Consider the following 12,146-nt stretch of genomic DNA (forward strand, 5'->3'; position numbering starts at 1 on the left):
ATCGGATGCGTCAACAAAACTTTCCAAATCAATTCTTGTCAAGGACTCTGCAAGAAAATCAGATTTATTTGCATCATCGACATATCCTTTTACATGCAAAATATGGCTTAGGTGCAACTAAGAAAACTAAATTAAGCCAATTCCAAAGCTATGATTGTATGAGAGTGACCATAAGTTGAACTTACCATCTTGCTACAGGTTCTTCACAAATTTGTTAAAAAAATCCACTTACAAAGACAAACTGATAGAGATATATACTGAAAGAATTAATATTTCGAGGCTTTGAACATCTAATGGACAAACTGACAGGGACAATGTTAAATGGTAAATATTATTGGCCTTATTTAATTGGATTCAGAATCAACTCATGCAGTAGACCAAAGACTGATATCTGGTACTTGTGGTTAATATGCCTCTTTGTACCCTCTTTTACTAACTCCTGGTTCTGGCTTTCGAAGTCCCTGATATGTCAAGCATGTTAATGAAGACTTGACAGTAGTTTAAAATTTTCTGGAATCAAAAACATAAAAGTACACCATAATTTATTTTATTTATTTATTTCTGATCAGTAAATTTAAAGTTTTTATAGATAGAAGTCAAAAGTACATGAAGAATGAGCCCTGACTTTGCACGACCAAAAAAAGAAGGAAGGTCAAGAAGACCACCCAAAACTACGCTACTACGAGCAAAACACAACTACACACAAAACAACTTCCCAAGCCAAAAACGGAGCAACAGACCTGAGTGCCCCAAGCACCAAGGAGAACCAGCCCCCTCAAGGACGGTGGAAAATCACCTCTTTCCACCTGATTACAAAGTGATCCATAGACACGTTTTTGAAGGGACCTTTATCATGCAACCAGTAAGCTACCGTCCACTTGATAGAGTCTATGATCCCCTCTTGAGTCTTGGTGATATTCTGGAAGGCTCGCATATTTGTTTCTTTCCATAAACTCCACATAATAGCTGCCGGAAGGACCTTTAGCACAGTCGCTTTTCGACCAGGAGTCGTCTTAAAGGACCAGGCATTCAACAGAGTTCTAACATCCATCGGAGTCACCCAACAAAGAGACCACTCCTTTAAGTACACCATAATATTAAGATAAATAAATTGAAACTTTCTGATACATTATAACATTCTGAGGTATTATCGTGGTGATGGATCACAGCCATTGCTAGAGAACCAAAAGATCAAGTCAGTGAAAGTTCCTAAAAAAATTCACAATCAACCAAAATAACACAGAAAGGAGTTGCCTTTGTATCTGAAAAAATCACACCTGTATAGTCTAGCAACGGCACTGCATTTATGAGCAAAGTTCTTCATTGCTTTCTCAAGTTCTGTATTACAAAACCCAACATTAGAATCCTAAACATATTTTAGAAAGAAATAGAGAGAGTGAGAGGGGGATCCGTAGGTACCTGGGAGGAGTTTCTCCAAATAAGTGCCAGCCATGGCTATGATCGACAGAACCTGTTGAAACAATCAAAATTAGTCAAATCAGCTTAAACCCGACAAAGGGTTCTTTAATTTCATCAAATCACAACAGTGAATTGCTGCTATGTTTTCACAAACCCTAATCTTAACAACAACAAAAACGAACAACCAGACTAACTTAGACAGATTTAAGCACACTATTGCATTCATGCACAGTCGAAACACAGAAACAAACTAACTAAATGAATCGATTGATAAATAAATTCCTTGAATCTACAATTCAATCAACTAAAACTAAGCATGATTTCCAACTAAAACTAAGAAAGATATCGAAAGAGAACAGGGAAAGGGAAAGCTCAATTCACAGTCAAAACCCTAGAATGGACGGCCTAATTCGTTATTTCAATTAAGAGCCTTTCAATCAAAACCCCCTAAATTCAATTTACAGTCAAAACCCTGGAATTCAACTATGTTGTACCTTAACCGCTACTATCTTCTTCGATCTCCTTGGTAATTTTGATGGTTTTACAGGTCTTTGATCTTCCCGGATGTGAAAAAAAAATAAAGAACGAACAGAGCCGTGAAAAAACAGATGGAGAAAGAAGAGATTCGAGAGTTTCTTTTCGGCCTCGTATTTTAAGTTGCGATCGACGGCCCCGGTCTACTCTCGCGTATCCACAGATCGCGTCCGCAGGATCGATTATGGACGGCCGCGATTTTCCCTTGTTTCCTCCCCGCCCAGCCTTTCCAGGCCACACGATCTTCGATCCTACGAACACGAATGACCTCGAGACGAAGACGACATCTCCTTAATAAAGAAAAAGAGAACTAGGTATCACGCCGGCCGTAGGCCGGCGCTCAACCTCTTGGCAATGTGGGAAAAGTTGTTCTAAGCTTATGTATAAATAAAGTTTACATAAGTTTATATTAATTAAAGATACTAAACAATAATAGGTTGAACGTTAACTGAAAATACCAACACAACTCCCTCAACCTTTTTAGAGTTTCGTTTATTGTTCATTTGTTTGGTCGGTCGATCAGTATTTTTCCGTGCAATTTTAGTCTGTGGTCATAGAAAAACGGTCCCAATATTTAGATGGTCTTATCATATTATAGTGTGTTAGTTAGTCGGGTCACAGTAGCGTGTTTAATTTGTTGGATCATAGTAGCCGGAAGGGGCCGGGGCCTACGGCCCTGGCGGTGGAGAAATGTTAAAGGCAGAAGTAGTGCCCACATTTAAATTAGTGTGTTAGTTAATCCTGTCTATAATAGTCGGGAGCATATTTAATTATTCGGTAGCATATTTAACTAGTTAGTTCCAATATTTAGTTCGTCGTGTCATATTATAGTGTGTTAGTTAGTCGGGTCACAGTAGCGTGTTTAATTAGTTGGATCATAGTAACCGTAGGGGGATGGGGGTGGAGAAAATTTAGAGGCAGACGTAGTGCCCACATTTAAATTAGTGGGTTAGTTGGTCTTGTCAATTATAGTTGGGAGCATATTTAATTAGTCGGTTCCAATTTTTAGGTGGTCGTGTCATGTTATAATATATTAGTGTATTAAAAAAATTAATAAATAATAAATAAATAAATATTATAGTGTATTAGTTAGTCGGGTCACAGTAGCGTGTTTAATTAGTTGGATCATAGTAGTTGGATAGGGTCGGGGCCTACGACCCCGACAGTGGAGAAAATTTAAAGGCAGATATAGTGCCCACATTAAAATTAGTGTGTTAGTGTCGGGAGCATATTTAGTTAGTATGGTCATAGCAGAACAGTCTGAATATTTACTTGGTCGTGTCATAGTATAGTGTGCTAGTTAGTCAGGTCACAATAGCGTGTTTAATTAGTTGGATCATAGTAGCCGGATAGGGCCGGGGCCGTAGGCCCCGGCGATGGAAAAAATTCAAAGAAAGCTATAGTGCCAACGTTAAAATTAGTGTGTTTGTTGGTCCTGTCTATAATAGCCGGAAGCATATTTTGTTAGTCGGGTCATAGTAGAACTGTCCTTATATTTAATTGGTCGTGTGGAGAAATTCAAAGGCAGATATAGTGCCTACGTTAAAATTAGCGTGTTTGTTGGCCCTGTCTATAATAGTCGGGAGCATATTTTGTTAGTCGGGTCATAGTAGAACGGTCCCAATATTTAATTGGTCGTGTCATATTATAGTGTGTTAGATACAATAGCATACCCGAGTTAGTTTCAAACAAAGTAGCACTTAACAATTTAAAGTCAGAAAACCATACCTCATTGGAAGCAATGTTTTCTCCTGTTCAGTTTTAAATAGCACTTGTTCTTTATTTCCACCATCCAAGTCCTGTAGTACTTATGTCTAAATAAATATTATTTCCATGGAGTAGAGATCCCAAAAAGAAATATGTTGATTTTTTTTAATGCAAAAAACCAATATATTAAACCATCATATTACATGACTTCTTAATTATCTTTCTTTCTTCCCTTACTAGTTCAGCTATTTCTATGGGAATATTACTAGCAAAATCAAAGGAAGACTTAAAAGTTCTATCTTTGTTGGCTATTACATGAGCTACATTTTTTGCCATTCTTTTTACATGATTAACACTAAAGGAAGAAAAATCCGATAAAAGCTGCTTTATTTCATCTACATGACTCTGGTTCATCCAGTGAACTACAGAGTTAGCTTTGCTGGTGGAACTAGTAACATTTATACAGTCTGCTTCAAAAAGTAAGTTGCTGAACCGAAGATTGAGTTCTTTGGCCCACAGGATTGCATGTTTCATGGACAAACATTTTGTCTGCTCTGCATCTACTCCTCCATGGTAGTTATTTTCAAATGACTAGTTGGTGGAGGAGTCCACTGCTGTGCTTGCATGTTATATTTACCCTTAAGATATTGTGTTTCTTCTTTGAGACAAAAGTCAACAAGGTTTCTAATCTCATGACAGGCAAACCATGAAATATGTTGATTTATCAATGCATAAAACACACCGAATCAAACAAAACTAAAAACACCATGGTAATCACCAAGAGAATCTCCCATGCCAAACTAAAAACAAAACTAGCAATCTCGAAATCAGATCTCGTTATTTCATATTTATCAGCAATAATGAAGTAGCTTAATATTTAGAAAAAGGGTCCTCGGTTAATCAATGGTTACTTGTCATTACCCTTTAAACACGACTCCCTATTCTAAGACAACAAAAGTTACACAAAAGAGTAAATCTTACCATATCTTATCTGGGACATCCTCTTGAAACACGACTTCCTACCCTTATCAAGATCATATCCAAGTTAGTGGTGCCATTACATCCTCCTCCTTCTCATCACCACCTACATCTTGATAATCTGCAATGAGCCTCTTGACATGTAAGAATTTATCGAACAAAGGTATTAGACCTTTAAAATACTAATTCCTAATTGATAGAAAAACCAATAATGAACCCTCAAAAATAGGATTAAATTACCTTAGAGGTTGTACAACAGCATTAAACAATCCCAACACCGGACCTTGAAGCTTTTCACATACCTGATCGTCTTTATTCCCATGTGCATCTGCAGAAAAGAAAATAGATAGAGCTAATGATCATTAATGTGCACTAAACCAAAACACATTGACCACGACAACATAAAATACAAAGCCAGAATGAAATAAACATGTACCCAAACAGAACAAAATTGTATGAACTACTAAACCACTGTATAAGATGTTCCAAAATTCCAATTTAGTTCTCGGACAACCACAATGTTGTGGAAACTATTCAATGGAAGCATTATTGCTCCTACTGAGATGCAACAAAATGTATGTAAATAAAATAAAAATCGTACAATAATTTTGAACTATATTTACCTTAAAGTAACGGAACGCGAATTCGACAGAAAATATGAAAATGATTATTAGCACAAAGCAGCTGCCACCCTAAAGAAGTTAGATTAAATTCAATTGGGATTTAGTCGACACATTGATCAGCTTTACTTATTAGAAAAAGAAGTACTTGAATTCAATGCATCCAGTATAAGGGTTCACACCTGCATAATCAATAAGAAAATTCTCATGGCTAGATTTTTCAAAGAACCAACTGCAGATGAAAGAAAGCCAAAAAATTCCTTGATTGTCATGTTATAAAAATTTGATGTCCACAATTTAGCCAAGTAATTCAGTTTTAAAATGTAGTACTATTAAAAAAACGCCAAAACAAAGAAGACATGAGCAAAATGAACCATTAACAACCTGTAATGGTGTCGCTGCTATTCCCTTTCCCTTTCCCTGACATTTGCCTTCTTCCTTAGCATAGGCGGTACCTCCAATATGCAAAACGTTTTATTAATTTCACTGCTCACGCAAAGAGTATTGCTGCCATCTAATATCAAATAATCAGAGTCAGTAAACTTGAAGATGATATATAACTCATAACAACATCAACAACCCAAAATTCTACATATATTAGTTAGACAACCATAACATATATTAGAAATACAAACACCACAGCGTTATTGAGATGTACTCCCGTTATAGTTTAATCAGAAGAATCAAAATAAAAGAAACCCCTAAGCATATAGTACTCACCTGAACTCTAAAAAGTCTTCTAAGAGGTTAAAAGAAACACTCGATGCACCATTCTCGAAATCAAGCACCCGGAGATGATGAGCTAAACCAATACATGAAAACTCTTCAATATCAACAGATAGTAAATTATTAAGAAGATTACATGCATTAAGACCATTGGTATTGTTAAGTTGTGATGCCGATTTGAAAAATAAAAGATAATTGTTAAGTTATGATATTGAGCCTCGCGTTTAAGGTTCTAATTCTCCACTGTTCTTACGGTATCGACATACATAAACCCCTACACTTCAAAGATGGCTCCCTTATATAAAATCCTTAGATGCATGCTTATGTTTCCTCCACATTGAGCCAAATATAGAGAACTATCTCTCTTCAAGCCCATCACCTTCAAGCATTCGAACAACATCCGATATCTTTGGTCGTTGCCTTTTGAAATATTTTAGTACATAAGAGAATCCCTTGAAAAATCTCTTCCTGGCTGATTTATTGTTGTCACGTGTGAATTTTGATGATCCAAAGGTTGGCTAAACCAAAATGTCTAACAAAAGATTCACAGTACGCACGCATTAGAATAAAGGCTCATTTTATGTTCGTATTGAACCAATACGAAACTGCATCATGTGAAAACCAAAAGCACAAAGACATGCAAAGGACTATTAGAGTTTTCAATACCCAGACATGCCGGAAAAAGAGGAGATGAATATTTGAGATGGTAAACTTCACATCTTACTAATCAAGCACCCTCCAATTATACACAAAATCAGAATCTTTCTTTACCTTAATCCGACAACCACCAGCACTAATTAAAAAGAAATCCGGAGAAGGACTAATTGATGTCGAAGGATCTTTGATATTTTGTGAAGAAGAATTTCAAAGTTTATTCGATCAACTTGCCATAAAATCCCAAATAACACAGTAATAATTTAATGAATACAATAAAATACATTGAACAAAATAAACAATCAAAGTATCCAGTATTTTCACACCTGCTTGATCAACCTGAGGGCCACAATTTCGAGAAATTCGTGCATCAACCGAGAAATCAATCACAGAGCAATCAGAACAAATCAAGATGGCTTGAATTCTATGAGAACCAAGAGCAGAAACCGAGAGAATTTTCTCAAATCTAAAATTATTAGAAACGAATCACTCACTTAATCTCTATTTCTACACCAAAATTGAAAATAAAAATTCACCACGATTAATTCGAAGAAACCTAATAAGTATACAAAAACTGAACTGGGATAATAACAATGACATGAGAGACGATGACTTCACCTGTGATTTTCTGATTCCTTCCCAGGAGAAAATCGTCTGTTAAAAATCAAAGCTTTGCTTCTGTTGTAAACATAATAACCAGTTTATGTTCGATTGCCGTTGTAAACATAATAACCAGTTTATGTTCGATTGCCTCAATTGTTGTTGATGGTGGTGTTGGGGTTCTGCCTGATTGATTCTCCTCATATTATGCTGGTGAGGTTAAGGAGAAAAAGAAAGAACAAGATCCCGTGTTTTAAAAAAAATCGGACGGCCCCGAATTACTCCCGAGGACCTGGACGGACACGATATATCCCTCGCCCACGATATATCCTGGCCCCAGGATCGCCCGATCCGACGGCGAATATGTCTCACGTATTTCTTTTTTTTCTCCCCCAGCAGCCTTTCCAGGCCACAGGATCGCCCGATCCTACTATCACGAATGACCCCAATCATAACCACCATTTTTTCTTAATAAAGAGACTAGGTATCACGCCGGCCTGAGACCGGCGCTCAACCTCTTGTCGATTTTCAAAAAGTTGCCCTAGGCTTATATAGCTAAAGATATTATATAATCCAAAGAAAAAGATATAATATGGAGATTTACTTAATTATTCAGAATCTAAATTTTATATTAATTAAAGATTTAATACCTAAGTAATAATAGAATTGAACATTAACCGAAAATACTAAGACAAATCCTTCAACTCTTTTAGAGTTTTGTTTATTGTTCATTTGTTTAATAAATCATAACAAAACATCCTGGAAGACGACATTAGTTGCCTTTAAATTGTTTGACGTATCTTCGGGTAGCACAGTTATTCGTCTTGCAGCGGTGCACCTTGAAAAAGCAACGTAGAGTTGGCCGTGACAAAACACAGTGTCTTCAAGTCAATGCCAACGTGTTGCGCCGACTGTCCTTGAGATTTGTTGATCGTCATCGCATACGCCAACCGAATTGGAAACTGCCGTCTCAGCATATTTATGTTCAACTATGAAATATTGGGATGGAATCCTAGGCAACATCACTTTTTCTCCGATCTTGCTCTTCTTTCCCGTCAGGATTTTTGCTTGTATAAGATACTTCCCGCAGTGCGTCACCAACAACCTTGTCCCATTGAAAAGTCCTTCAGAGGGAGCGAGATTTCTCATCAAAATTATAGGACATCCAACTTTGAGTTGCAGTTTGAATAAAGGCATTCCTGGAGGGTTTAGATTTTGCAGAAATTCATTGCTTATTGGAGGTATCCTACCACTTTCGTCGGGAGTCAACTTATCAGCTGCTAGATATGTGTGTGTATCTCCGTCCAAAAAATTAAGTGCCTTGGCATTGATCTCATTAACATCATCATTGCGTGCCGTGAGAATCATTCTGTTAGTTAGTTCCTCCTCTGAAACTTGTTCGTAACACTCTTCATCCCCTCTCCAGATTTGTGTTTTTTTGAGGCAGGGATAGAGCTTTGTTATTAGCTCTCTTCTGTTTTTACATACGTTCACGGCCGATGGCACATCAACTTTGTCAACTGGTTCAGAACCGACCTGCAAAACGTAAAATAAGATAAAAAGTTCAATCATTTGTGTTAATATAAGCTAATTTCCAACTATAATCTATCATGGTTACCTGAGGTATTATCACCAATTAACCGAATCTAAGATGTATAGAGAGACATCAAAGATAATTACCTTGAGTAGGAAATCCGCGTACGCTCGATTTTCTGGTTCTTGCAAATCCAGCCGCATATTCTTGGTGAGTGTCAAAACCTTTATGTTATCTCATAAATAAGATCTCCGGATGCACACCCCCACTATTTCTGCCCGGTCTCCATTCGGTATCACTAGCAAAGTCTGCCTGAAGTCTCCTCCCATGACGACAGTCACACCTCCGAAGTCATCTTTCTTATTTTCATGAATATCCTGGAGCAACCTGTTCACAGCCTCGATACAATGTCTATGCTGCATCGGCACCTCATCCCATATAATCAAAGTCGCATGTTTTATAAATTCAGCTTCTTCCTTTTGTTTAGCTATTGAACAAATGCTGGTGCTTGTTATATCTATGGGAATTCTGAATATTGAATGTGCAGTACGGCCTCCCTCCAAAATCAAGGAAGCTATTCCTGGTATATGTAAATAAATGTAATTTAGTAATCAAAATTAGATAAATATAAGAAATGATTTATAAATATAGAATATTAAGCAATGGGATATATTTACCGGACGACGCAACAGTCAAAACAATATCTCCCTTCAGACGGCAGCTCGCAGCAATGGCGTCGTAGACAAATGTCTTTCCTGTCCCTGCACTACCATTCAGAAAGAATTTAGACCCGTCTTTTCGCTCCACGGAATATGTCACTACCTTGAAAGCCGTGAGCTGCTCCTCATTCAAGTTTGCGATATTCTTCTCAAGCTGATCCTTATCTATTTATGTCCATTTGCATATGCTCGCGTATGTAACGGTTTCCATAAAGATTATCCCAATCAATCTTAGACTTAGGCATCGAGCAGAAATGCACCATATCCTTCTCTCCCTCACGCAACAATTTATCAATCAGGTAAAGTCCGTATTCTTCAATCTCCTCATCCGTTGGTTCTAGGATGCCATACTTTCTTTTAACAACGTGCTGTAAATCATCGCATATATTAATCTTGAATTCTTTCCATAACAATTCTGGTCCAGCTGGATTTCCATCTGACAGGATTATCTTGAAGAGGTTTCTCATATGGATTTCTGTCTGAACAGTTGCTGCTTCCCTCAGGCAATTTACAAATTCACCGTCGCTCTCTAATAACCCAAGCTCAACGCATGCTTTTTTGTAGGTTGGATGTAACACGCCATTAACAATCCTCAGATGTTCGAACGACCTGGCGCCCGCCACAACAGTCAATAGCAATCTCAAGTAGAACAATTCACATGCGTTCGGAGAGACAAGGTACATCCTAGCTATCACAAATTGTTTTTGCCTGACTTCCCATCTAGATTTATCTGCTTTCCACACCATATGTTGCGGAAATTCTTGATACGCGTATGCAGGGGCATCGGGATTTTCATAATAGTACTCAAAGTATGCCATCAGTTTAGATTTATAATTCTCAGCTGTTTGTGTAACTCCTTCAGTCGATGCTTCGGATTCATATACAATTCTCTGCATACCTTTAAGGTGTATTGCCAACCTTTCCATGTGTGGCATTTTCTTATGCATACGGTACCCAAACAGATGCCAAACAACTTCTGGAGGACCTATGTACCTTGCATCAATGTATATATGTATCTCATCTGCCGATCCAACTACAAATGTTGTTTTGTCATACCCCTTGTATATGTACTTGTTGATGTACTTAACCGCCCTTATCCCAACACATACCTCGACGTTTATATGGCAATTAAACATCCGCAGCAGATGCGGGTTGTAAGGTACAACGTCAATATTTGTTGTCTTACGTCCACCGCGAACAACCACCTCAACACCGTTATTCCTGCGACGATAAACCGGATACCCACCTCCGTCCAAGCAAGTCGTATCGTTATAGCTCTTTGGATAATGTTTGGTGCATTTTCCTTTTTTCATGCAAGGAGATTCTTTATTTCTATCACCGCAGGGTCCGTGGACCATGCATTTTCTAACCGTATCAAACAGGACTGGGTCACTCTGCTCGTCGGGAAATTCAGCAGACACGTATCTATCTACCTGGTCAACTGTACGTATTTTCCGCGACTTCTCAAGATATATAAGTAAATGCATATGAGGCAATCCACGTTTCTGAAACTCAATGGTATACACGTACCCGACCACATCCCCAAACACCTTCTTTTCGACTATCTCATCCAGCAACGCCTTTCTTTTCATCTCAAATACTCGCGCAACTAAATCTGGACGGTGAGATGCAGTCTGGTGAGGATAAAGTGCTTCTTTTATCTCTGTCCAGTTTGGATTCGCCGTCATGGTAAGAAAGATATCTGGATGATGATTATAGCGCGTTATTTCCATAGAGTCCTGATAGATCTCATGCATCTGCCTTGGTCCTCCGACATGCGTAGACGGAAAAACACACGGTGTACCCCCTGATCCGGTGATATCACATCCTCCTTCATCTTGATTATCGAACTGTAACTATCCGCACGCAGCTTATCCTGGTTGAACCTTATCCAGCCTAAATGGTTCTGTTCCGTCGAAGCCCAAGCATCCACCACGAATTCCTGGAAAAGTTTACACCCCCTAAGAATAGTCGAGTACTCCAGAACTCGAGGATATAGATAATAACTATAAAAATCCATAAGGGATAGACTTTTATCGCTAAAATCTTTTATGCTTTCCTCCCAGAGAGTTAATTCGCAGTTCCAACCCATCTCACCATATGGAAAGAACAACACATAATGCAGCGGCAGATAAAGAGGATGGCATTCAGTTATCCTGGTCCAACTGTGCCCCTCTTTTAGGTGTAATATAATATCGCGAGTCCTTTGTATTTCATTCCCCTTTTCAGGTACGATAACCGACACTTCATCCACAACCGGGGCGTTGTACCTTCGCTGGTCGGATTCTGAATTAAAATGCAAAGATACCTCTACCTTTTTACCGGGTTCATCTGGTACGCTCTCCAGTATCTCTTTCGCCTGAACGTACTTGGGTTGTCTATTGTTAGCTCTCAACGTATCTTGTATAATACGCAACACTTCACGTTCTAATTTGGAGTTATTGTGTTCTCGTATATCCAGCGCTTTCTCTGGATCGTAAAAGAATAGTTGTGAATAGCTTGCCTTATTCTCCTCCACAGGTACCAAACAACTGCTATAATGTCGCAGCTCTCCATGTATTGAAATTTTTTTAGGACCACCTCCCTTCTTAGCTCTATTGTCGTACTGGCACCCAAGACTCGTAAAGGCGTTGGCGGAATTATATCTCCTTAAAT

General features: G+C 38.2%; 2 protein-coding genes and 1 long non-coding RNA gene across 14 annotated transcripts; all 3 read right to left on the reverse strand.

Moving 5' to 3' along the window:
- Positions 1-531: 531 nt before the first annotated feature.
- On the reverse strand, positions 532-2,181 carry LOC113293634. Of its 2 annotated transcripts, none has more exons than XR_003332414.1 (4): positions 1,914-2,181; positions 1,420-1,471; positions 1,278-1,338; positions 532-1,175 (listed from the first exon to the last, which is right to left on the reverse strand). XR_003332414.1 is itself a non-coding variant. In XM_026542209.1 (4 exons), exons 2-4 carry the CDS (start codon positions 1,451-1,453, stop codon positions 776-778), a joined length of 360 nt encoding a protein of 119 aa, XP_026397994.1. In that variant the 5' UTR covers positions 1,454-1,471; positions 1,914-2,138; the 3' UTR covers positions 532-775. The 2 variants fall into 2 exon arrangements, 1 of the variants encoding a protein (XP_026397994.1); XM_026542209.1 differs by having other exon boundaries at positions 532-1,040; positions 1,914-2,138.
- A 1,528-nt stretch (positions 2,182-3,709) lies between these two features.
- LOC113300145 lies at positions 3,710-7,445 on the reverse strand. 11 transcript variants are annotated; one of them, XR_003335467.1, is made up of 6 exons: positions 5,979-7,445; positions 5,643-5,772; positions 5,262-5,490; positions 4,879-4,966; positions 4,642-4,759; positions 3,710-3,767 (listed from the first exon to the last, which is right to left on the reverse strand). It is a non-coding gene; the product is annotated as an uncharacterized LOC113300145 (long non-coding RNA). The 11 variants fall into 11 exon arrangements; XR_003335468.1 differs by having other exon boundaries at positions 3,711-3,752; XR_003335469.1 differs by lacking the exon at positions 3,710-3,767 and having other exon boundaries at positions 3,820-4,759; positions 5,979-6,977; positions 7,257-7,445.
- A 681-nt stretch (positions 7,446-8,126) lies between these two features.
- LOC113296354 lies at positions 8,127-11,179 on the reverse strand. Its single transcript, XM_026544661.1, has 4 exons — positions 9,772-11,179; positions 9,450-9,656; positions 9,036-9,352; positions 8,127-8,774 (listed from the first exon to the last, which is right to left on the reverse strand). Exons 1-4 carry the CDS (start codon positions 11,177-11,179, stop codon positions 8,127-8,129), a joined length of 2,580 nt encoding a protein of 859 aa, XP_026400446.1.
- Positions 11,180-12,146: the final 967 nt, after the last annotated feature.

This window comes from Papaver somniferum, chromosome 7, assembly GCF_003573695.1.
Source record: "Papaver somniferum cultivar HN1 chromosome 7, ASM357369v1, whole genome shotgun sequence".
Classification (NCBI taxonomy): domain Eukaryota; kingdom Viridiplantae; phylum Streptophyta; class Magnoliopsida; order Ranunculales; family Papaveraceae; genus Papaver; species Papaver somniferum.